The 27,409-nt window shown below is 42.1% G+C and overlaps 1 protein-coding gene across 1 annotated transcript in view; it reads right to left on the bottom strand.

The window, feature by feature from the left end:
- The window catches only part of SCFD2 (sec1 family domain containing 2), a 379,756-nt gene extending 355,263 nt beyond the window's left edge, over positions 1-24,493 (bottom strand). The window contains exons 1-2 of the mRNA XM_056111373.1: positions 23,558-24,493; positions 13,945-14,113 (exon numbers count right to left, since the gene is read on the bottom strand). Coding sequence (XP_055967348.1) covers positions 13,945-14,113; positions 23,558-24,392 — 1,004 coding nt within the window. The 5' untranslated portion in view covers positions 24,393-24,493. The remainder of the gene's footprint in view (positions 1-13,944; positions 14,114-23,557) is intronic.
- Between the last annotated feature and the right edge of the window lie 2,916 nt (positions 24,494-27,409).

Genomic DNA, 27,409 nt, shown 5'->3' with positions numbered 1-27,409 from the left:
GTGTACAGTGAGAACAATTTTTGCTTAAAATAAAGGTGGGGTAGAAGTTTCTCATAAAGTAAAATTATTCCATGTAAAGTGTTTTCACTATTGCAGGACAAAGACATCTCGATGTGTTTTGTGCATTAGAACCTGAGAAGCTCAACTAACAAAAAGACAGGAGTTCTATGTTGTTTACTTTCTCTACTCCAGGTAACCCAAACATCTAGAAAACAATTTCCCACGATGTAAGAAACAGCGAGAAAGGAATCACCAGGTTTCCTTCTAGAGTTTTTCTTTCTTTTTTTTTTTAAATACCCCACAGTGCTGACGGGTGACTCCTGCTTATATGGTTAGGAGTGCCCCTGAAAGTGCTGGGAGACCATAAGCTATGACAGGAATCCAAACTTGGGTCGGCCATATATTTGACAAGTGCCTTATCTCTGGCCCCTTCCTTCTAAGTGTCTGCCTCCAAATGACCCTATTGAAGGACATGAATTCACAGTAAATACTCAAAACAAGGGGGTCTCAAAGACACGTGTGCAAACCCTCTCCAGTACTGAAGAGCACAGTGAGGAAGACCCCGAGCACTTAGTGCTCACTAAGAGCCCAGCACAGAGCCCTGTCCAAGGGCTGTAAAGTATACTTGAGGTTTTCTTTTTCTTTCGTTTGTTTTCTTTCTTGTGAGACACCAGGCACTGCTCAGGGGTTACTCCTGGCTCTGCACTCAGGAATCACTCCTGTGGTGCTTGGGGCCTATGGAATGCCAGGATCAAATACAAGTTGGCTGAATGAAAGGAAAATGCCCTACCCACTGTATTATGGCTCTGGCCCACCTGGGTTTTTTTTTTTTTTTAAATTGGTGAATCACCGTGAGGTGCAGTTACAAACTTACGAACTTCGTATTTCAGTCATACAATTACCATTTACCCATCCCCTCCAGCAGTGCCCATTCTCCTCCACCAATGTTCCCAATATCTTTCCACCACCCCCACCCCATCCCCCCACCCCACCCCACCACGCCTCTGTGAAAGGGCATTCCCTTTTGTTCTCTCTCCTTTTGGGTGTTGTAGTTTGCAATAGAGGCATTGAGTGGCCATCGTGTTAAGTCTATAGTCTACTTTCAGCAACATCTTTCGACTCGAATGAGTCCTCCCAACATCCTTTACTTGGTGTTCCCTTCTCTATCTGAGTTGCCTTTTCTCCCAGCATGTGAGGCCTCCTGGTCCTTATCTCTACTACCCCCTGGGAGTTAATCTTCCATTCTGTTACTTTATATTCCACAGATGAGTGCAATCACCACCTGGGATTTTCTTAAACACAGATGGGAAGATACATAAATGTGGACATGATAGCCATGAAGAAAGGAGTATTGTATACTCATGAATTCTTGAATCAGAAGACACAGGAAAACTCCCAGAGCCTCAGCAGGAAGCTCCAGAGATGGTCAGGAGGCAGGGACTGAGGCAGAAGTGGGCACAAGTCTTTGCTCTTTCCATGAACAGAAATGTGTTAGGCAGGCTGTGCATGCATGTCCGGGGCTGGATGGACTGGTCCACTAAGGTTGGCATGCTAAGCATCACCCACGACTTTGACTTTAATTTCCTTTCATTTCTCACAACCAGATGGGGCAGGCTTTCCTATAATCCAACTTTCAGGCGAGGGGTTTCTGCTGCGATTCAGAGCAGAAGCTTCTATGACACTTCTGTTCAAAAAATATTTCTTTAAAGCCAGTTTCTTTTATTTTTAGAAATTTTTTTATTAAGGAGCTATGATTTACAAAGTTACTGATAACTGCACTTTAGGCATACAATAATTCAATACCAATCCCTCCACCAGTGTCAACTTTCCTCCACAAGTGTTCCCAGATTCCCTCCAAATCCCAGTCCCAACTCCACCTCAGCCTGTCAATTTGGCAGGAACTGCAGCTCCTTTCAGAAAAGGTGTCTGGCTGCTAGTTCACCCTCAGATCAATCCTGGAGGATCTAAAGAAAGAAAATACCAAAATGGGGGAGGAGGGGAGAAGAACGAGAAAATAGCAAATCATTACAGAGTGGAGCTTATGCTAAACATATGCAAATGATTTCATATTTGAATATCTATCAAAGCAATGTGCCATGTTAGCAGATACAAAGAAAAACCAAACAATCCTCTTAATAGATACAGGAAGGATACTTCTCAGATTTTAACAACCATTCACGATTTTCTTTTAAAATCTTAGTTAACTGAGAAATGTCCTTAACCTGACAAAGATCTCTACAAAAAAGCCTATGGTGAATGCCATTTTAAATTTTAAGAAACACTTCCCTTAAAATCAGAAATAAGGGGCCTAACAGGTAGAACTGGTGATTGACTGGCTTGCTTGAGTCCAACCCCAGTTCCATCCTGGAACCATAAGGTCCCTTGAGCATTGACTCAGAAATAGATTCCGAGCACCAACAGTAGGGCTAAAACCCCTCCCCTATCCATCCCTACACACACACACACACACACACACACACACCAAAAAAGGAGCCAAAGTTAATCAGTCTGCCTGATTGAGACCCACTGAAGAGCTAAAGTAATCAAAACTGTAAGAAAGAGACATATAGATCAATGGAACAGGACAAGAGCCCAGAAACAGATCCAGACCACAGGAAAATATATCTGATTCATGTCCAAAGAGATTCAACAGTGGAAAAGTGTTATTACACATGTAGAAGCAAAAGGCAAAACAAGGAAAGTTTGACGAAGTGTCTTCTGAGGGGAACTGTGGAAGAACCTGTGGAGGTAGCCTTTTGTGAAGGCTATTTACATGTAAGTCTTGCCCTTAAAGGCATCTCCTGGGAAAGTGATCTTAATTTTCCAGGACAAGAAAGACCTTCTCTTTTATTAGGACTATGGCTTTTCCTCAAAAGCCTCCCTGAGAGATCTGGCATGCTCATTCCCAGAGTTCTCTCTATTTGAACTAAGCTACAATCATAACCTCAAAAGTCTTGTGAGTGAATTACTCAGATTTGTGGGGTCTCTCTCATCTGCACAGGAAATAAATGTGCAGAATGGAGTGATAGTACAATGGGTAGGGCATTTGCCTTGCATGCGGCAGACCTAGGTTTGATCCCCAGCATCCCATATGGTCTCCTGAGCCTGCCAGGAGACCATATGGAATAGAGAGTCAGGAATAACCCCTGGACAAGACTGTGTGTAACCTAAAACCAAAAACACAACAAAATAATGTGTTATCAATAAAAACCTTACATTTGTTTTTTTTCTCTGTCTGATAATTATTTGTCTGAGAAGCCTAGAGGGGTCAAAGATGATTTTCTTTGTGTTCCAACATGGAAATCGGGTAAAAGATGTAAAAAGACATTTTCTCTAAGAGGATATGCAGATGAAAAATAAGTATATGAAAAGATGTTTGATATCATTAGCCATTAAGGGAAAGCACATTAACACCGCAGTATCTTTGCTGGAAAAGAAATATACTTCTATGTTCTGTGTACCCACACACACACATATATGTACATTCAACTGTACTGATTTCTATGTATGTCTTTGAAACCAAAAATCTTCACCCTTAACTTCAACTGCCCTCACTTTGAGGGGTCTGGAACCCTGCAAACCCTTTCCAGCACTTTTGAGTCAAGCCTACCTTGCTCTCCCACAGAACCATAGTCCAATGGGAATATTCTATTCCTAGCTAGTCACAAGGCTTGCAATTCAGTGTTCTCTGCTTGAAAGAGATGTCCCCAGAAATGTCTTTTGTATATTGTCCAATCTCCTCCTTACTATCCCATATTCTTTAGTCATTCTTCATTCCCTTAACCTTTTTTTTTTCACTGCAACACTGTGAGCTACACTTACAAAGCGTTCATATTTGAGTTTCAGTCATACAATGATCTAACACCCATCCCTCCACCAGTGCACATTTTCCACCACCAATGTCCCCAGTATCCTCCATCCCTCCCCCTGCCACTATGGCAGAAAATTTCTCTCTTACTCTCTCTCTCTTTATGCCATTCCCTTAATCTTGCTTTACTGGCTTCATTGTACTTATCTTTTGCTGACATTATATTTCCAAATTGATTATATTTCCAATTTGATTGCTTTTTGTCCTCTCCATTAGAATAAGTTCCATGGAAACAAAGATATGATATTCATCAAGTATCTGGCACACAACAGTCAATTAAAACATTTTAAATAAATAAATGACACATTATGTGCTTAAAGATTCACTTTCATATTTCCACCTACAATGTTTTAGACAAATGGACTTCTTAAATATTAGATCTCTCCTGCCTAAGGTTCCCAAACTCCTTCTGGTGTTTGGCCCAAACCACTGCATTCTTTTTTTTTAGTGTGTATGTGTATTTGGTTTCGGAGGTCATACCCAACAGTGCTCAGGGTTTACTCCTCCTAGCTCTGTAATCAACTATCACTCCAGGCAGTGCTCAGGGAACAATATGGGGTATTGAGGATCAAACCCAGGTTGGCCACATGCCAATGCAAGCACCTTATCCACTGTACTATCTCTCCGGCCCCTATACTATATATATATATATATATGTATATATATATGTATATATATATATATTTTTTTTTTTACTTAAAGTGCTGTGATTTACAATACCGTTTATGTTAGGGTTCGCGCCTACAATGTTCCAACATCACACCCTCCACCAGAGTGTCTACTTCCCTCCACCTTTGTTTCATCAAACCATCTGACTCTTGCCTGTCACTTTCTTCTACTTGTGGTTATGCTAGAATGGTACTTATTTCTACTACATTGATACCAGGCACCCCACCACCAACCAAGATTCCAGTGTGAGGCTATTACAGAAAGTAGAGATGGGAAAGGGCCATTAAGCAAGAATCTGAGCACATGTTAGAGAGAATCCATGGCCAGAACTGTGGGCCAATCCTGTTATGAAATGTACTCTGGTCTATGTAACAGAAAATTTAGAAGCATCCCAATAAAGACTGTGGTTGGTAAATTCATCAGAAGTTAGAATTGTGGACCATCATGGACTTTTATTTGGTTGTAAGCATTAATATAAGTTGGAGCTTGTCATTTAAATGTAATGAGTCCTTCCTTTCCACCTTTTCCACCACAGCTAACAACAGAGGGCTCTTGGCTTTTGGTACAGAAGCCATAGTTTCCATTTAAATTATGAATCTCAAAGCTACAGTGACCTAGAGTTCAGTCTTCTCACAAGGGAGAAACCACAAACCATTTCAAATGTTTCAATATGAAAAAGATTCTGGGGATTGCCTACACATTCCTTCACTAACAAAAACCATGGCAGAGTTTCAGTATGTGAGCAATTATAGAATGAGAAATTCTACCTTCTAACGTCCTTCTCAATGGAAAGTTAAAAAGAATTCTGGAAAGATGTAACTTTTAATCAAGGGTGAAGATTTCTTTTGTTTACATTTCCAGTGCCTATAAAAGAAACAGGAAGGGCTAGGCATGTGGCAGGAAGGGGTGCACATGCAAAGTCCTGAGTTCAATCCCCAGCACCACATGCCCCTCATCCCCCAAATCAGCAACTCTGGATGTGGGTCGGATGTCACCAGGGTACCATTACTAAGGCCACCAAGAACTGGCAAGAGTGAAAAAAGAAAATATAAATGATGAGGACGAACGATGGTTAGGCTCTTGCCTTGCATGCAGCTGCAGCCACAATCCTGGTTCAAACCCCATCATTGCATGTGGTTTCCTCAGCAGTCAGGCACAGTCCCTGAGCACCAGTTGGAGTGGGTGTAGCCAATAAAACAAATGAACAATATTAAGTAAACTCGGCTGGAGCGATAGCACAGCGGGTAGGGCGTTTGCCTTACAAGCGGCCAACATGGCCGACCCGAGTTCGATTCCTCCACCCCTCTCGGAGAGCCCGGCAAGCTACCGAGAGTATTCGATATGCCAGACACAGTAACAACAAAGTCTCCAATGGAGACGTTACTGGGCCCGCTCGAGCAAATCAACGATCAACGGGAGGGCCTTTAAGTAAACTCGGGGAGGTGGAGAGTAATATGGTGGGACTGGAGAAAAAGTACCAGAAGGAGGATGCTTGCCCTACACACGGCTTACCCAGCTTCAATCCCTGGCATCCCATGTAGTCCCCTGAGCACTGACAGGAGTAACTTCTGAGCATGGTGTCAGGAGTAACCCCTACACATCACCAGGTGTGGCCCCAAACAAACCAAAAAAAGAGTAATATGGTAACTGGACTCAGTGTTTATCAATCAATTCCTTTCACTAAGCTGATTTTTACTAAAGTATACCACACATACAGGAAAGAATGTCCATCAGAAAATAATGAGTCCAACGAATTTACACCAAGTAAACATTCATATAACATGCCTGGCCAATGAAGAACTTCCTTAATCACCCTGATGACCATCATGGTCCTGACCATTACCATGCCCTGAGAGCAACTACCAGACAAATATATAACTATCGAAAAGATAGTCTACTTTTAAATTTATATGCATGGACAGCAATTAGTTTCTTGAAGAACCCCTGGGGGATATTTATCAAATTAAAAATAAAAAGGAAGGGGGCTAGAGATATGGCTCCAGTGGATAGAGTACATGCCTTGTATATTTGAAACCCTGAATTCAATCCCAGCACTGCCATGTAACCCTGGTAGCCTGAGCCTTGAACCATTCAATCCAGTTGAGTTGGAGTATAGCACAGAGTAGCCCTCAAACTCCTGGACACTGCTTGGAAACTGCCCCAATTCCTATTAGCAACAAGTTTTTATTTCCTCTGGGGTGTGTGTGTGGTGTGTGTGTGTGTGTGTGTGTGTGTGTGTGTGTGTGTGTGTAATCCACAATTTTGGACTGGTATTTTTATTTCTTGTTTGGATTCGTTTGTGAATTATATCTGTTGTTCAGGGGCTACCACCAGCTGGATGGTCTGGGAGTCACTCCCAGGAGTTCTTCAGAGAAACACGGGGTGCTGGGAATCGTATCTGGGGTCCCACATGCAAAATATGTGCTCCAGACCTTTGGGCTATTGTCCTAGCCCCTAGACTTGTTTATAAAGATCATTCCATTGCAGGAAAATTATTTAATGCTAGAGAGCCTGTCTGTTTTTGCACTTCTGTACTAACTTTTCATGCTAACTCATTTCATTGTAAAGCTTCTGGAAATGATGTTGGAGATAATAGAAGTAATTGTTATTTTGATGGAAATACTTAGAAATCTGTAATTTATTTCAATTTCTCTTTCATATAAAAAAGTAAAAGTATAATCCTCAGTCTTCCAAGCAATTGCAAAGAAACTACCATTTTTCTCCAAATTGCTGCCTACGACTTTTTCCTTGTAATTTTCTCTTCATATTTTACAGCCAGGCTTTCAGTCTCACTATTCACTAAAGTGTGACATTTATAAGCACCCCCTCATATTTGGACAGCATACAACACTCATATTTTCCACCTAAATTCCCAATGACTGTGGTTGGATAAAGAAGCTGGGATAGATATACTCAAAAGGCAAACTAATGAAATTGTGCCATTAGGGACAAAGTAGATGGAACTTGAGGTGACTGTGCTAAACTAAATAAATAAGAAGGTAAAAGCAATTAAGTAATAGTTTCACAAATAGGTAGAATAGAAATAACTAAAGCAAATGAACTGGAAGAAGAATACAACAAACTCCTGGACTTGGTGAAAATTACAGTGGGCAATAAGATGAGGTTCGATTCAAAAAAGCAAAAGCAACCAGTGCTGGCATGGATGTGAAGAAAAAGGGATGCTCTTTCACTGTTAGTGGAAATGCCAAGTGCTCCAGTCTTTCTGGAAAATATGGACATTCCTTCAAAAACTAGAAATTGAGCTTCCATATTATCCCACAATACCACTTCTGAGAATATACCCCAAGGGTGCAAAAAAGCACAGTAGTAACGACATCTGTACCTATATGTTCATTGTAGCACTGTTCACAATAGCCAAAATCTAGAAACAACCCAAGTGCCCTAGAACAGATGACTGGTTAAAGAAATTTTGGTACATCTACACAATGGAATACTATGCAGCTGTTAGGAGAAGATGAAGTCATGAAATCTGCTTATAAATTGATAGACATGGAAAGTATCATGCTCTGTGAAATGAGTCAGAAAGAGAGGGATTGACATAGAAGGACTGCACTCATTTATGGAGTATAAGACAACATAACATGAGACTGACACCCAAGGACAGTAGACATAAGGGCCAGGAAGACTGCTCCACAGTTGGAAGCCTGTCTCATGAGTGGGGGGAGGGGGGGGTGGGAGAGGGAGGAGGAAAGGCAGCTGGAATAGAGCAGGGATCACTAAGAAAATGATGGTTGGAGGGATTGGTCGGGATGGGAGATGTGTGCTAAAAGTAGATAAAGGACCAAACATGATAACCTCTCAGTATTTGTATTGCAAACCATAATGCCCCAAAGTAGAGAGAGTATTGGGGAAATTGTCTGCCATTGAGGCAGGAGGAGGGTGGGAAAGGGGGGTGTACTGGGGAGATTGGTGGTAGGGAATGTACAGTGGTGGAGGGATGGGTGTTTGATCATTGTATGGTTGTAGCCTGCTGGGCAAAGAGTGGGCATAAGACCCAAGAGAGGCCAATCTTAACCTGTTCATTGAAATCTAAATCTTCAAAGGATGATGGACTCCACACAGAGAGCGGCTAAAATGCAGTCTCTCTAATATTCAGGCCTTGGAAAACCTTTGCTGAGTTCTTAGCTCCTCAGTCCTTGAATCTGTGTTGTCCTTTCCAAAATCTGATTAAAAGTGTTCCTTTGATTCCATTCCATTTGCAATATTCATTTCTGCTGCAATTGGCCAAGATTAATAATTTCTGTTGTTTGTGTCACCATTATGCTGAATGGACAGAACTCCCAAAATCAAATCACACAGTAACTTTATATTTTTCAATCTCTCATATTCTCTCTCTCTCTCTCTCTCTCTCTCTAAATTTATTTCTTGAATCACCATGAGAGCAGTTACAAAGCTTTTGGTTTTAAGTCTCGGTCATACAATGATGAAACAGCCGTCCCTTCACCAGTGCACATTTACCACCACCAAAAACCCCAGTATACCCCCCAGCCCACATCCTTCCCCTACCTGTCTGGCAGATGATTTCCACATTACTCTCTCTCTCTACTTTAATTACATTCAGTATTTCGACACCAGACCCACCATTATTATTTGGAATTTTACCCGAACACTCACATCGGCCAAAAAGGCAACCTTAGACAATTTGTTTTCTATTGCTGATAATGAATAGCGATTTTGTAATTCTGAAATCTTAATAATTAGATCTAGAGGGATTTCTGCCAAAAGCTGCTGGGTTCCAAGATTTGTTTCTGAGACTCTGGGATTGCAGCTGAAGCAGTTTGTTGAGAAGCCAGAGGGCCCATTTGTGGGTGGTGATTGGGGTCTCACTGGGGTGTGAGAGGGAAGAGCCAGCCCCACCCCATCCCATATCATTATCTCTTTATAGCTACTCATGAGCATTGCTCTTCTCTATCTCCTATAGAGCTACTATAGAATTTGAGAGAGATGGCTCTGTAGTAAAGTTTTTGGGCTCCATTTCTAGCTCTGTCTCCTCTTAACTATGTGAGTTGATGCACCCCAGCCTCAGTTTCCTCATCTGCAAGATGGAGAAGAACAATACCTACATTATTTAGTCATTATAAAACGTATATGAATTTCCAAAGGTAAACTGCAAGGGCTCTTGGCACACAGTTCAGTCTTGAGAAATGCTTATGGAGATGATGGCAGTGGTAGTGAAGTGAAGTTGTCTGGCTTAGGAGTCCATGATTGCTCTCAAGGATCTTTTCTCTTCTTATCTAAATCCCTGGAAAGAGTTCAAGCACCACCATTTCCACAAGGTTCACAAAGGTCTGCCAAGTGCACATTCAACTAACACTTGACTTGCAGAAATTATAATCTATAGCAGACCCATAAGTCATGATTATGGGTCTTTCTTTTTTTTTTATTGTGAAAAGTGTGTAAACCATCACTACCCCACTGATAAAATTGTTCCTTGAAGGTAAAAATGTTATATTACATATTGAGAGGTTAGAAGTGGAGAAGCCTCCCAAGCAATGCTCAGGGGGACACTCCTGATATTATCAATCAACTGGGTAGTATAGTGCTGTGCTTGGACTCAGGAACACAGCTCTGTTCAAGCCTTGCAGTGCTCAGTCAGCCTTAAAAATTACCACTTTAGGGGCTGGAGCGATAGCACAGCGGGTAGGGCGTTTGCCTTGCATGCAGCCAACATAGCCGACCCAGGTTCGATTCCCAGCATCCCATATGGTCCCCCGAGCACCGCCAGGAGTAATTCCTGAGTGCATGAGCCAGCAGTAACCCCTGAGCATCGCCGGGTGTGACCCAAAAAGCAAAAAAAAAAAAAAAAAAAAAAATTACCACTTTATTCTCTCTCTAACCCCTGCCCAATAGCCAAAGTAATCCTCGGGGAAAAGAAGATGAGAATCATTACATAACTTCAAAATGCACTACAAAGCAGCAGTAATTAAAACAGCATGGTACTGGAATAAAGACAGACCCATAAATCAATGGAATAGGATTGAAAATTCAGAAACCGACCCTTGAGTATATGGTCAGTTAATCTTTGATAAAATGGTGTTGAGAAAACTGGTCAACCTGTGCAAAAAAAAATAAACTCAGACCTCTTTCCAATGTCATGCATAAAAACCAAATCAAAATGGATTAAAGACCTTGATATTAGACTTGAATCTATAAGACAAAGAGAAGAAAACATAGGCAGACACTCTACACGACACTGAAGCTAGAGGCAACTTAAAGGAGGAAATGCCACTGACCAAGCAAGTGAGACAAAACACAAACAAATGGTAGCACTGTAGCACTGTCCTCTCGTTGTTCATGATTTACTGGAGCGAGTACCGGTAACATCTCCATCGTGAGATTTGTTGTTACTGTTTTTGGCATATCGAATATGATATGCCGTGCAAGCAGGATACTCTCAGTAGCTTGCTGGGCTCTCTGAGAGGGACGGCCACATGCAAGGCAAACACCTTACACACTGTACTATCGCAACAAATGGCACTATATAAAATTAGTACATAAAATTAGCTTCTGCACTTCACAGGAAATAATAACCAGAAAAAAGGCACCCAGACTCAGAAATTATTTGCCCATCACTCATCTGATAAAGGATTAATGTCCAGGACATATAAAGCATTAGTAGAACTCTACAAGAAAAAATGTATCTGATTCTATCAAAAAATGAGAAAAAGAAATAAATAGAAGTTCCCAAAGAAGAAATACATATGACCAAAAGGCATATTTTAAAAAATACATTACATCATCAGTCATCAGGGAAATGCAAATCAAAACAATGAGCTATCACACCTACAGCAGCAAGACTGACACTCATGAAACAAACAAACAAAAAAAGCTAGTATTGAAGAGGATGTGGAGAAAAGCAGCCTTCATTCACTGCCAGTGGGAATGTCAATAGGACCAGACTTTTTGGAAGACAATAAAGACATTCTTCAAAAAACTAGCAATTGAAGTTTTATATGACTCAGCAATTCCACTCCCAGGACTACATCCCAAGGGTCCAAAGCAGAATGCAAGAGAGACATCTGCACCCCTGTGTTCACTGCAGCACAATTCATAATAGCCAAAATCTGAAAACAACCCAAGTGTCCAAGAACAGATGACTGGATAGAGAAGCTGTGACACATACACAGAACACAATGGAATACTATTCAACCATAAGAAAAAGATTAGGGGCAGGAGAGATAGCACAGCGGGTAGGGTGTTTGCTTTGCACGCAGCCGACCTGGGTTTGAGTCCCAGCATCCCATATGGTCCCCTGAGCACCGCCAGGAGTAACTCCTGAGTTCAGAGCCAGGAGTAACCCCTGTGCATCGCTGGGTGTGACCAAAAAAGATGAAGTCAGGCAATCTGCTAAGTGGATGGATCTGAGTGGTAGCATGTTGAGTGATGTTAATAAGAGGGAGAGGGACAGGCTCAGAATGATCTCTCATATGTGGGACATAAAGAAACTTCTTAGGAATAACAAATGCCCAAAGGCAAGAGAAACAAACAGCAGGAGAACTGGTCTTCAGCAGGAAGTTTACTGTGGAGCAGGGGTGAGGGGAATAAATTAGGGAAGGGAACACTAGAATAATGGTGGTGGAGGGGAAAATGCCTGCCACAGAGGCAGATTGTCAAGTGGGAAGGGCACTGGGGACACTGGAGGAGGGAAGAAGAACATGGAGAAGGGGCTGGTGTTGGAATTGGGAAATTGTAAACCTGAACCTTAATAGTGAATAACTTTGTAACTGGGGCTGGAGTGATAGCACAGCGGTAGGGCGTTTGCCTTGCACGCAGCCAACATGGCCGACCCGAGTTCGATTTCTCTGCCCCTCTCAGAGAGCCTGGCAAGCTACTGAGAGTATCTCACCCACACGGCAGAGCCTGGGAAGCTCCTCGTGATGTATTCGATATGCCAGACACAGTAACAACAAAGTCTCCAATGGAGACGTTACTGGGCCCCCTAGAGCAAATCGACGAACAACAGGAGGGCCTTTACCTTTTACCTTTAACTTTGTAACTATAGTTCATAGTGATTCAATAAAAATAATAATAATTAACACTTTAAGGGATCGATCCTGTTATTCATCGATTGCCTCGAGCAGGCCCCAGTAACATCTCCTTCGTTCTAGCCCAGAGAAGGGTTACCAAATGTAACCTGCCCACACGGCAGAGTCTGGCAAACTCCCCGTGGCGTACCCAATATGCCAAATACCAGTAACAAGGGATCTCTAACGAGCAAAAAATATTTCCAATCACAGCTATTTCTCGGTTTACACTTTCTGAGGTCTATGTTTTAGAGTAAGTGCTGCCACAGTAAGCACATGGCCTGTGCTGTTTATCATTTGCACAAAGGTGCCAGGGATGGGACCCAGGGGCAGAACACTTAGCTGATATGTGTGAGGTGAAGTTCAACTTGCAGTACAACCAAATATATATGTATATATTATACATAAAAACAAAAAAAAGACTGGTGACAGAAGTTTGTCTTTTTCCCCAATATAGTTGGTATTCAATAAATATATCTCTCCCTACAAAAAAGCAAACACGAAACAACAATAATCCAAAAAAAACTACCTTGTAAATTTCAAGAGTTGAAAATTCTGCTTTCCTTTGAGTTTTGGAAATAAGTTTTAAAATACAAACACAAAGTTAAGAGGAAAAAACTAATTCCAATCATCTTAGGAAATTCCCACTGCATCTGTTACTGTGAAGCACTGACACGATCATGCCAGAGGTCTTGTCTTGTTCAAAAATTAAAAAAACATGGAGATGAGAAACAGATATTCTGAGATATATTTTTCCCCTTCCAATTAATTTTTTCCCCTCCTAGGAATTGTTGAAGAACAAAGTGGAGATGATAAGTACTATAACTTTTCATTGTCAAGCTTGCTGAGAAATGTTCTTTTATGTTAGAAACTGCGTGACAGAAAGCACACCATCGTCTTGCTCTGATTTGTCTAACCATGAGAAGAAATACACACAGAAATCAAAACTTGGCCACTGCTGCCCCAGAGCGTATCACGTCCAGATAAGAGATGGCAGCATTTCACAGCTGTGTAGGCTGTTATTTGGCCGGGTAGGAAAGTCCATTGGGGAAAAGGAAAGCCTATCCTCAGTCCCATATGAAACTGTCTATGAAATGGAGACTTACAAACTGACTAACTTAACTGACCCTGGGAACAGGCTTCTATTACATCTAAATGATACCGCTGCAAAATCCCATGCTTTGTGGCTCAGTGTTGGCTAAAGGATATGGTTATTTCAAAGTTAAGAAAACATGACTTTTTTTTCCTACATGAAATCCATCAAATTTCTCCAGCAGGCCAATGTTTTATTTCTATAGGAAAGTTCAGCCTAGGAGGAAAAAGAAAAGGAACAATGAGGAGTATGAGGGGAAAATAACTCACTGGGATTGTGCCAGACAGCCTGGTGCAACCATGTTCTGATTCTCGTCTTCAGCCTGGAGGGCCGTAAGCCCGGCCATACTGACCATCACATCATTAGTGTGGCCGGGAAACTGCGGGAGCACTGATAGAATCTTTTCTACCAAGTTGTCTCCATGATGTCCCACTGCTCCTATTTAAGCAGACAAGAAGACATAAATTCACAATGACGACCTGGGAGAAGACACCTTGTAGTCTGGATCAGTAACTGTGATCTATAGAGAAACAAAACCAGGGATCAGACAATATCAAGTGATAACAAATCTTTGGCTTTTGATTTCTAAAGTAAGAATGGCAAGCAGCAGGGGGAGGGGGTTGTAAGGCAGAACGGGAGCCAAAGTAGAAGTGACAGAAGGACCCGAAGGCACACAAGGTCAGTGGTGGAGGCTTTTTGGCACTTTGGGGGTAGTAAAGGTGCGGTAACCTTGTTCAGAATAAAAAAACGCTAACACTATGGTAACCATGTTACACAAATTATAATTTTTTATTTTTAAAAAATGGAGGAAAAGAAATTTGGATTTATGTCTATAATGGCCCTTCAATCAAAATTAACATGCAGGCGGGGATGGAAAGAGCAGGAGGTAAGATACTTGCCTTGCACATGGCCCAACCAGGTTCAACTCCCTCATGCCACATATGCCAGGAGTGATCTCTGAGCACAGAGCCAGGAGTAAGTCCTGAGCACTTCCAGGTGTGGCTTAACCTCTCTCTCAAATACCAGAAAGGGCTGGGAAGATGGCTCATGAGGTAGAGTACATGCCCAGCATATTCACAACAGTGAACTGATTCCCAACACTATGTAGTCTTCCAAAGGGTGGTGCTCCTGGCCCCTGAGCACCACTGGGTGTGGCCCTATTAAATAAGTAAATGACATACATTATTAAGTTTCTGTTACACAGATCAATAATAGGAACTTCGTGTTTCAGGCACCCAAGCACCCAATCAACTTCTACTTTGGACTGAATGTTCCATATGCTGTGACACTGAGCCTACTCTGGTTACTACTGTATTTTCAGCACCAATTATACTGTGTATCAAAACATATTTAATAACTAAGTGAGCAGCCTAGAGACGTCAGGCAAATAGTACCCCAGGACACCATACTAAATTTTTAGGATAGCATTTTTTTTCCTTTTTGTGTTAATGACTATATAAGGTCCAGAAGAGTGTAGAAACCTGATGAGTAGATCTCCCCTCTTCTGGAATCTTTTCTTCACTTGGTAACTGTTATTGGGTTCACCCTCTATCCAAGAGGTCTAGAACACTGAACTTACAGTTACAGACTCCCTGAAATTCTTCCCAGATGAAAGAAAGAATAAATTGAGAAATGGTAATAACAGTAGAATTTAAAGAGTGTGTTCTATGTACCGGTGACTAGATATTTTAGATGTATGTATTAACACTTTTAAAATAAATGAGGGTCAGAGAGACATTGTATAGATTTCCTTTGCTCAAGCATGAGGTAACTCTGGATTCAATCCCCAGTACTGCAATCCTCAGATTATCACCAGGAGTGAAACCTAAAGTAATGAGCTGGGAGTAGGTCCTGAGCTTCTGAGACTGGCCAAGAAAACACATTAAAAAATAATAAACAGAGCATTCAGCTGAAGAGAAGAACAACATGGAGGGCGGGATCCACAGATCCCGAAGAAAAAGAAAAAAAAAAAAACAGGTTCCAAAAAGAGCCGAGATCATCGGGAAGCCCCAGGTGGGGTAGGTACCGCATCCCGCCTCCCCCAGATGGAACCCCGGTGACCAGAAGCCTCTACAACCACAGCTCGAGTATGCGGGAACTTGGACTTTTCCTCAAATGTGCCGGGACTGCAACTCCCAGGTAACCTCAGATTCCGGAAGTCACACCCACAGCCCGCCCCCCAGCGCCATATTTACAGCATTCAGCTGAAGAGAAGAACAACATGGAGGGCGGGATCCACAGATCCCGAAGAAAAAGAAAAAAAAAAAAAACAGGTTCCAAAAAGAGCCGAGATCATCGGGAAGCCCCAGATGGGGTAGGTACCGCATCCCGCCTCCCCCAGATGGAACCCCGGTGACCAGAAGCCTCTACAACCGCAGCTCGAGTATGCGGGAACTAGGACTTTTCCTCAAAACCGCGCGGCCGCTCATGCGGCCGTGCGACATCTCTCTATATACAAAGTGATCCATGGGAAGTAAATGACCCAACGTTTCTCTCTGAAAATCATAATTAAGTTTGGAGCACGGCCACAGCCCCAGAAACACAAGGACTTAATGCATAACCCAGTAGCTTGGAGCAGAAAAGTGAACGGTCTATGCGTTAATCCAGGCCATCATGACTGTCCGGAGGGGAAAGGGTGTTGCCCCAGTCGCCTTCTCCTCTCTGGAAAGAAAGATGGCGGCCGCATGGGAGCCTTGTGGACAGCAGGTATGAGCCGGGGGACTGGGGGCGACTAAAACCTCATGGGAAGTGGGGCGTTCCGGTCCGTCCTTCACGACTACCGAGGCCACCAGTTGCCCCCCACTAGCAGCTCTCCAGCACGGCCATGACTCCAGAGCACAGAAACCAATTTCTTAACTATCTGACTTTCAGTAGAAATACTTCCAGGGTCAATAAGTAAAATAGCAGAAATCCAAAACCAACATATAATTCTTGAACCCAGCTGTAGAAAGCAAATCACTTCACAATGCTTTGTCAGCATGTCTGATTCGGGGGGGAGGGGGGTAAACTCTAAATAATAGTGGAGAATCTTTTATTGAAACAATGAATCTAATCAAAGCAGATAGAGTGTTAACTAGAATTCATCTGCCCCACAGGGACTGGGGGGGTGGGGTTTTATTGGGGTTCTTCATGGTAAAAAATAAGTTTTGGTAAAGGGAAATGTGCTTGATATTTGCATGACTGAGACCTAAACCTGAAAGCTTTGTAACCTTTCCCATGGTGATTCAATAAATAAATAAATTAATTTAAAAAAAATAAAAAGAAATAAAAATTTTTCTCTTCAACTCTCAAAAAAAAAATAATAATAAACAAGCTCATTAAATGAACTCAACCCAAAATTCAAGACAAATAACAATGTTCAGTGCTTTTTAAAGAATGAACCTAAGTTCTCACTCCCAAATTCATCATTGGGTTTTTTTAATTATTTTTAAGTTATTATTATTATTTTGACTTTTTGGGTCACACCTAGTGCTGCTCAGGAGCTACTCCTGGTTCTGCACTCGAAATTATTCCTGGTGGTGCTCAGGGGACCATATGAGATGCTGCAGATCAAACTTGGGTTGGCCACATACAAGGCAAACACCCTCCCTGTTATACTATTGCTCCAGCCCTAAAATGATCATTGTTTGGAAGATTATCATTCCAACAATGAACAGAACTTGCCACATCTCATCCACTTCAAGTAAATTAAACACGTTGCTTTTTAATTTCCCTCTTCCTCTATTATTTTCATGCCATGTCATATTAATTGGACAGAAAGACAAGGTAGGAAAAGACTAAACAGTAACTAAAGGAACCATCATCAATCTCAATGCTATAGTTAACTGATATTGACAATTACTGGCATTCTGGGTGTTAAGTTTCATACTTTATACTTATTTGTCACTGGATTCTTACAAAGACCAAAGCAAGTAATTCTCCAAACAATACTCCCTCTCTCTCTATATATATATATATTTTTTTAAAAAGCCAACAATAACTAAAGACAGCCCGAGAGCCTGTATTAAAGAAGCGTTCTTATTCCACAAAGAGAATATTCCCTTATTAGGCCTAGAAGGAATCAAGTGCTATTTATCTTACTATGGTTTACTCTAGAACTCTCTAGAACTCTGACGACGAGCTGCTTTGTATTTAACAATGCTTAGCTCCGTGATCCTACCAGCCATGCTGAATGGATGATCAGTGTCTGTTAGTGGCCCTGAGATACCCTCAGTTAACCTCTTGAAAAGGGGGTTAGATGGCTCTCAGTGAATCATGCCTTTAAGCCTCAGAGGGAGATACTGGAATTACCTCATCACTTCATAAATTTTTCTAATAGTTCTCCCCTCCTTTACTAAAAACATTTTGAATTTTCCACTTTTTACTAACTTTTCTCTGCACTTGATGCCCAAATTCCTAACATTACCCCTAAACCATTCATTTCCCCCCAATCATTAAAAGACATGTGGCTCAAGCACATGGCCCTGTGCATTGCCTTTCTTTCCTAAGTCCCTTAGCCACTAACAACCCAGAGGCTGCTCACTGCTTCTCCCTGTCCTAAACTCTGAGGTCTTTGTCAATTCATTAAAACCTTTCAAACTGGGACTGGAGCAATAGTAGAGTGGACTAGGGCATTTGCCTTGCACACGGCCGACCCAGGTTTGATTCCCAGCATCCCATATGGTCCTCCAAGGAGTAATTCCTGAATGCAAAGCCAGGAGTGACCCCTGTGCATTGCCAAAGCAAAAAAATAATAATAATAATAATTTTTTTCAAACTCAAACTCCTCCAACATGAGACGTCAAACTATAACATGGTTATGTATTTCTAAAGATTGAATAATTAATATTCAACCTAGAAAATCAAAGAATCACTTATATCCTTAAAATATTATATTCTAATCTCTTAAGTGTTTGAAATAAAAAGAGTATCTGTGTGGGAGAAAGAGGTTGGGCCACATCCAGTGGTGTTCAGGGCTGACTCTTGGCTCTGCACTTAGGGATCACTCCTGGAGAGGCTTGTAGGACTCCAACACAATATGGGGTTCCAGAGATCAAACCCAAGTTGGCCACCTACAAGGCAAGTGCCCAACCCGCTGAACTATCTGCCCAGGTCCAGGAACTTTTTTCTTTAGTTATAGCATATTTATTGAAACAATTCTCAAAGATGAGTTTTATTTTCTTCTATTTTTAAGTTTCCAAATTGTGTACTGGGGGCCAGAGTGATAGTACAGTGGGTAGGGCTTTTGCCTTGCACGCGGCCAATTTGGGTTCAATCCCCAGCATCCCCTCGGGTCCACCATGTACCACCAGGAGTAATTTCTGAGTGCTAAGCCAGGAGTAACCCCTGAGTATTGCTGGGTGTGACTCCAAAAAAAAAAAAAAGCCAAAAGAATGTGTGCAGAGCCTATATTCCTATTGTAAAAAGATCATGTTATATACATATGCACGCACAAATATTCTGAAATTTTTCATATAACACGAGCTTGAGCTTTCAAGTCATTGCCCTGCTCTTATATGAAGTTTCTCACACAGTCATCTGGACGGGGCTCAATATTCATTTACATGACCCACACATAGACAATGCACTCACAGAATTCCACTATCAGTAATTTCTGATTTCTTTTTATAAAATCAATCAAATGCTAACATTTCTATTACACTTAGATTTTCAGAGATCTTAATCTTTCCCTTCATTACAGAGAGAGGTTCTATAAAGATTTTACACACTGTATGAGACCTATTTCTTTCCATGTAGGATACTATTATGAATGGAATCATGGATTCCACCCTCCCTCCCCTTGACTGTTAATGCTATGATGTGTATGGGGCGCATAGAGGGGGCGGTCTACAAGTGACATAAACTAAGTGGCAATGCTCACATACTCAGCTACACTGCTGGCTGTGGATTAAACATTTGGTTGCAGTGCTGGTAGGACCACATCCAGTGATACACAGGGCTTACTTCTGGCTCTGTGCTCAGGGGTCACTTCTGGAAGAGGTTGGGGGAACCATATTCATTACCATATTGAACCAAAGTTGGTCGTGTGCAATGCAAGTGCCTTACCTGCTATACTATCTCTCTGACCCTGTCCTAACTGGAGTCTGTTGAGTAAATCATGGACCATGTACTGAATAAATTATGCTAAAGGTGACTGATTTCAAAGGAGGCATGAGCTTGACTTGAAGCAACACTAGACTGGTAAATAAGTTGGAAAAATTGGAACAGCCCCATGGTTTCTTCTCCCTTCATCTCATTTGACCACTGCTGTTGACCCAACATTCCCTGAAGGCAACCTCAACCCCTTCAAACCTTATCTGGGACCAGGCACCCAGCCAGTGCCTTCCTCCTTATGAGACACCTCCCCTGCCCAGTCCCACCTAAATGTTTTGGAGTGAACTACTCACAAAGGTCAGAGGTAGAGATACACCTCAAATAGATCTGGGGAAAATCACTCCCATTACCTTAGTATTCTATTGAAAATTGTAATTTCATGATTTTTCCTAAGCCCTTGACCTACTGTCTTTTGTATTGTTGTCATTGTTGCTTTAGTTTGGGGACCATATCCTACAAGTGCTCAGGGCTTATTCCTGGTACACTGCTCAGGGATGACTCCTGTGGTATTCAGGAGACCATATGGGGAGCCGAGGATCAAATCAGTTTGCCATAAGCAAGGCAAACACTATACTATCTTTCTGGTCCCCAAAGTGACTAATTTTTCTTATCATCTCATTTAATGTCTTGTACCTATCCAGAGAAGCCCTTAGTTGCTCCCCTTGAATAATGTCCCTTTTAACAGTAATTATATTTTAAATTGTGGGGGTCTCGGCAGTGGCACTTGGGAAATCTGGGCAATACCCAGCATTACTTGGGAAAACTTGCAATCCTGAGCATTGAATCTGGGGTCCTATTCAAGCCAGGCAATTACTTCAGTACTTTGCGCTGTCTCTTGGGTCCCTGAATATTCTTCCATATGATTACATGTATATATACATATATATGTATATACATGTGTGTATGTATGTATATACACCTCCCATATCAGTCTGTCCATTGAGTAACTTCACTAACATAAAGAATATTCTGGAATCCTATCTCCTGTCAGGAATCTTAACAAAGACAAAGGAAGTCAGTATTTCATACCCACAACACAATTTTCCCTTGGACAATTTAGAAAACAAAATCTGGGAAACTTAGGGACTAGAGAAATAGTACAGTAAGTAGGGCACTTGCTTGCACGTGGCTGACTCAGGTTTGATCCCTGGCACCCCAGATGGACACCTGAGCCTGTCAGCAGTGAACCCTGAGTGCATAGTCAGGTATGGCCCCAAACAAAAAACACACAAAACAGATGGTGGACTTAGATGGTGATAGAAATATTGATACAATTCTGGCCCATCTAGTCTTTCCTCAATGCTTATGCTTCCCCCCTTTTCAGGAAGTAAAGAACAACTTCTGAACCTCCAAATCTATTTGCTTCAAATGATAAATACAATACTCAACTAATATGTTGGGATCTATAAGATGAAAGTGATTTTTATTCACAAAGCAGCCCTGCAAATAGGATTAAAAAATATCACTATTGCCTTGCTCATGTTTTATAGTGACTCTAAAGTATCAAATCTTGCAATACTTCGAAAACTTGTGCTTTGGGGTAGCAGTTCTCAGATTATTCCTAGGATGCCACAGGTAAAAATCATGCCAATGAGGACCAGAGAGTCCATGTGTAGGACAGAGGGGACACAGGAAGGAAAACATGACCAGAAGTGGGTCATGGTTGGAAAAAAGCTGAGAAGCACTGCCTTAGTGCACACCTGCTGCATTTGTTAATGACCAAGAAAGCAACTTAATCTCAGAAACATTTCTTATCAAAATAAGTATATTACCTCAGTGTTTGACTGGCAGTAACCTTTAATTCACTTATTTGTTTATCTATTCATTCAGTAAGTATTTTTTGAGTACCTGAGCTGGGGTACTCATATAGTTCAACGGGCCAGTGCAAACAGTATACATGTGGGTAGGCCTGGGTTGGATCCCGGTACAGTGAGGAACAACTCCTGAGCACAAGGTTAGGAATAGCCCCTGTTGTGTGTGGCCCTGGGGGGAAAAAGTGTGTGTATGTATGTGTGTGTGCATATATATATATGTGTGTGTGTGTGTGTGTGTATGTATATATATATGTATGTATGTATATATATGCACACACAAATAGAGAGTGATCAGTTATTTTCAGAAATTCTTCTGAAAGCTAATAAAGAGTAAACCATTAGAGTTCCTGTTCATGGACATTTCCAGTCAAGTGGGCTATGCCCAGAGAGTGGTGCCAAGCATACAAAGCATAAACCCCTGACTCTTGAGCTATCTTCCAGATCCCTAAGTCATTACTTAATTTCTCTCTCTCTCTCTCTCTCTCTCTCTCTCTCTCTCTCTCTCTCTCTCTGTTTTGAATGAAAAGTACTTTAGAGAACAAAAGTTAGATTTACCTTGCTTCAAGGATATTAAGGTTTGCCTACCTGAAATCTTGGTTGGGTACAACAAACTTATGTGGCTTAACTACTTATAAAAACAACGTCACATTTTTTTGGCATAAAAGTTTAAACAGTATACATCAGAAATTCAAATAACTCAACAAACATATGCTCATGTAGTACAATTATTAGTGCATATCTCAATATTAACACTTAGTTCACTTCATTTTTTCTTTGTTTTTGTTTTGGGGTCATAAGAAGTGGTGCTCAGATTACTTTTGACGAGGTACTCAGGAAAATACTCGTGCAGTCTCCGGGGCCAATCCAGGTTGCCCAAACCCCTACCTGCTGTAGTATCTCTACAGTCCCTTACTTTTTCTATTTATGACTTGAAAATTAATCTTATTGTGATCAAACATTGAAACAGGCCTATTGTGATTTACATCTTCACTCAGCTTTTTTCCAACCTACTACAAGGAACACTTTCCAGTGTCATTTTCATCATTCTCCATGAAGCTGGGTATGATCATTACGTAGTACTAAGTAGTATTAGCACCATTCCAATTACAGAACTATGAAGTTGACCTTTGACAATTAACGAACAAGTGTCACAAAGTTCTTTCCCTTACCTATTTTAAGGGTTCCATTTGTAGACTGTATGTATAAATGATGGCTATGTCATTATAACTTGATAGGATCAGCCTAATCTCCAATTGAACGATAGCCAAAAATAAATCAATAAACATTTTGAAACTATTTTTGCAATTATATTTAATCTCACTTTCTGATTATTAATTTCAGCCTCATTTATTAACACACAATTTGGCAGGTGAGGGATAACACTCACAGGTATTCAGGGCTTACTCCTATCTGTGTGCTCAGGAATCACTCCTTTTTGGCTCAGTGGACCATATGAAATGATGCGATGGAAGACTGGTCTACAAAATACAAGGAAAACGCCTGATCTGCTGTACTATCATTTGGACCCAATTAACCAATTAACATTCACTTAAAGAAACTGAAAGTCCACTGTCTATGATAATTTCACGTTTTGTCTTATAATTCTCTGTTCTTTGGGCCATCTGCTGACACCTAACAAATTACAAAAGACTTGAGTGAACTCTGACATCTGACACTTCATGAGGGCTCCCAGAGAGCTGATTCTCTGCAGCTGCATAATCCCATTTTTCCAATTTCTTGAGTAGATGCAATTGTAACTGGGAATGTATTGACTCATAACTGAACCTAACAAAGTGATCATAACTGCTAATAAGCTTCTCTCTATTCCGTTGTAGACTGTGAACCCTGCGACAAGAGATGCTGTTTCTTTCCAGCTTATCTTTACAGTACGACGTAAATAAAATACATGCTCCATCATTAAAAGTCCCAGCATCTTGGAGAGTGGCTAGGCACCCTTCCCAGCAGCCCCGCTTACCTGTCAGATCCAACGTTCTGTCCACAAAGACCACCGACGCCCTGCCTGTGGCGGCCTTCCTCCTGTTCTTGGCAGGGGCAAAATTGGCAAGATCTGCAGCGATGACACGACTGAGGGCACCCACCGCAAAACACTCTTCCCTGACTCCTAAATGCTCACACAGAGAACTGAGGCCTGACACCAAGCACCTGATCTGCAGCAGCAACTCAGAGGGGAGGGCACTGGCATCCACCTCACCCAGGCCACCCAGCTTCTTTTTGTCCGGTCGAGCGCTATTCAGGAGATGCACATCCTGGTGGAGCAGTGGGAACAGGGAAGCAAAAGCTGGAGTCAGGGCAAGGTGGGGCGCGGCGGGGGCGAGCAACAGCGGGACGTGCAGCACTTCGGCGGTGTAGTTCATGTTGCCCATCCACTCACACAGCTTCTCCTCCAGCTGCTCGAACACCGGCTGCCCCTCCAGCTCGGCCGCGGCCGCGGCTGGCACATGGTTAGCGGTGAGGTGGACGGCGTGGCTCACGGCGGTGACCACCACACAGTACTGGAAGTGACTGCGGCGGATAATGTCGCGGAGGGTCTCCACGGTCCGGCCTTTGAGCAGGCAGCTCAGCACGAACACGGCCTTGGGTTGCTCCGCTCCGCCTCCCAGGGCAGCGGGCTCGAACTCCCGCAGGTGACAGGCAGGACTCCCCACGGCGTCCAGGAGTCGGGGAGACCCGCAGCTCCAGTGCAGGCTCTCAGCGCAGGCGGCGTCCAAGTAGACCACAGCGCGTTTCACTTTGGCCAGTACCTGCTCCCAGCCTTGCTGCGTGAAGGACAGCACTCCCGGGGCACTCATGGTGCGGGAGTCGCTGATTCGGGGCACACGGGCTCAGAAACTTGGCTCTCAACTCCGGCTTCCGGGTACCCGGCTCCCTCAGACTTTGACAGTCAACACAGTACACGTGGTCCGGCCTCTGACTCGTCCGCTGGCGGCGCACGGAGATGACGTCACAAGCCCTGATTGGCTGGTAAGAAAAAGCGCGGAAGGACAGAGACGTCTGGGAAGAAGCGGGCGGAGCTACGTGCCTGGAACTTCCCGGTACCTGGAAGTTTGAAAGCGCCACTAGTGAGGAGGGGCTGCCTAATATTATAGCCAGTGCCTAGCTGTTTGTCTCCTTGTGATCACATGACTTTTCATTATTCCTCTTGAGCGAGAGCTCTGGAGTAATAAAAACTGCACTCATCTACTAATCCTCTGTTTTATTTAGATCTGAACGCCTCTCTAAAAGTTGTCACTCGGGAAGGGCGTGATAGTACAGCGGATAGGGTGTTTGCCTTGCACACGGCCCACCTGGGTTCGATCCCTGGCATCTCATATGGTCCCCCAGACACCACCAGGAGTAATTCCTGAGTGCAGAACCAGAAGTAACACTTGAGCATTGGCTGGGTGTGGCTCAAAAGGCAAAACCAAAACAAAACAAAATAAAAGTAGTCATTCATAGAATGACTGCACTCATTTGGAGAGTGGGAAATAAAATAACATAGTATGAGATTAACACCGAAGGACAGCGCAGACAATGGCCAGGAGGATTGGTTCATCCTTGGAAGCCTGCCTCAAGTGCTCTGGGAGAAGGCAGCTGGAATAGAGAAGGGACCAGTGATGGATGGAGGTATCACTTGGTATAGGTGATGTGAGCTGAAAGTTGACTAAGGACCAAACATAATGGCCTCTCAGTATTTGTATTGTAGACCATAATATCCCAAAGAAGAGAGAGAAATTAAGAAGAAAACTACCTGCCATAGAGGCAGGGGTGTGGTGGAGTAGGGGTGGCGGGAGAGGTATTGGCGACACTGGTGATGGAAAAGCTACACTGGTGTAGGAATTGGTTTTCGATCATTGTACGACTGAAACTCAAACATTAAAGCTGTCACTATCTCATGGCTACAAGTAACCCCTGAGCACTGCCAAGTATGACCCCAAACCAAAAAATAATAAAATAACATATTTGTTCTAGTGTGCTAGAGAGCTGGTATCCCCAACACTAAAATGTAACAGGTACTCATAACTGTGTTAAATAAATAAATATTCAATCCATATCCGATAGCACAGCGGGTAGGGCGTTCGCCTTGCACGCAGCCAACATGGCCGACCCGAGTTTGATTCCTCCGCCCCTCTCGGAGAGCCCAGCAAGCTACCGAGAGTATTTGATATGCCAAACACAGTAAAAACAAAATCTCCAATGGAGACGTTACTGGGCCCGCTCGAGCAAATCGACGATCAACGGGAGGGCCTTTACCTTTACCTTTATCTGCATAATAAAATATATTTTCAACCAAATTTTTATCAATATGTAAAACATTTCAGGTTCTATATTAGACAAAGGTACAAAGAAAAATAAAGGTACAAAGAAAAATAAGCTACAGCCTTACCTTCAAGAGAATCTAAAATAACCAGAGAAATAGCACAGAGGTTAAGCCATTCACCTTGAACAAGGCTGATCCCTGTTCTTTTCCTATAAACTCCTTCTTGTGCCCATGCAGACAAGGTTGTTGCTTTTAGGCCACAAGTACAATATCTTCCAATCTGTAGGCCTGTTGCTAAAGGGTCCTTTTACTCGACCCACTCAAAAATATAGATTTTTGGGGTGGATACATTTTCACTATAACAAATGGTTGAATGGAAGTAGGAAAGGGCAGGTTTGGGAAGGAGTGCACACATTTTGGCTTGATCATAAATTTGAACTATTTTCCAAGAGAGCTATCAACTAAAGCATCGAATGAGTAGCTTGTTCTGAGTTCAAAGAAAAGACTGATAGAGAAATTGGGACTCATTGGATCCTCTGTTATTTATTTATAATATAAATTATATTTATTTATTTATTTATTTATTTGACATTTGGGGTCACATCTGGAAATACTGAGGGGTTACCCCTGGCTCTGCACTCAAAAATTATTCCTGGCAGTTCTCAGGAGACCATAGGGGATGCTGGAGATCCAATTCAGGTCAGCTGCGTGCAAATGCCCTACCCTCTGTACTATAACTCCAGACCCACATAAATGATTTAAAAGGTTGAGAGCAGAGACACAGCTCAAAGTCTGAGCACATGGTTTGAAAGCAGGAGTCCTGGGTTACATCCCAATATAGCATGGTCCCCTTAGCACTGATAGGAATGATCACTGACTGCTGACCACTGAACCATGATTACCCTTTGAACACTTGTGGTAATGAACCAGAAAAACAATAAAGTCTGAGACTTTCAAAATAGCTGAGAGAAAACGTTTTAAAAATCTCACAGGATGGACAGCAAAGAGTAGAAAATCTGGAGAACAGTTATTTCAAGCTCTCAGTGGTTATGGCAGAGTCAGGCTAATTCCTGCTAAGATTATACACATAAGGTGAATAGATTTACCTGATGAAAATGTGATTTTAACTACTTAATATTCATTCAAAGCACATTTACTTGTATCTATTCAAACATATTTATGGATACTTGCTGTCTACTAAAGACAAATAATGGCTATTTCATTTAATTTTTACCATTGAAAAAATAATTCTAGGAAATTATTTTCTATATATCATCTAGTAAGCACTCCCTTTTAGTATTTTCTAGAGATAAATTTGTGCCCATGCAGACAAGATTGTTGCTTTTAAACCACAAGTGCAATATCTTCCAATCTGTAGGCCTGTTGCTAAAAGGTCCTCTTACTCAACCCACTCAAAAATATAGGTTTTTGGCGTGGATACATTTTCACTATAACAAATGGTTGAATGGAAGCTTTGATGAATGATGAATGGTTGAATGAACTGATGCTTTGTCATTTGCTTTGTGAAGAAACAACTGAAACTTAAACTATAAGTAAAGTAAGTAAAGG

Source organism: Sorex fumeus, unplaced genomic scaffold, assembly GCF_029834395.1.
Source record: "Sorex fumeus unplaced genomic scaffold, SorFum_2.1 ptg000013l, whole genome shotgun sequence".
NCBI classification, from domain to species: Eukaryota; Metazoa; Chordata; class Mammalia; order Eulipotyphla; family Soricidae; genus Sorex; species Sorex fumeus.
Note: the sequence above shows the minus strand (reverse complement) of the source record. Positions and strands in the feature narration are given on the sequence as shown.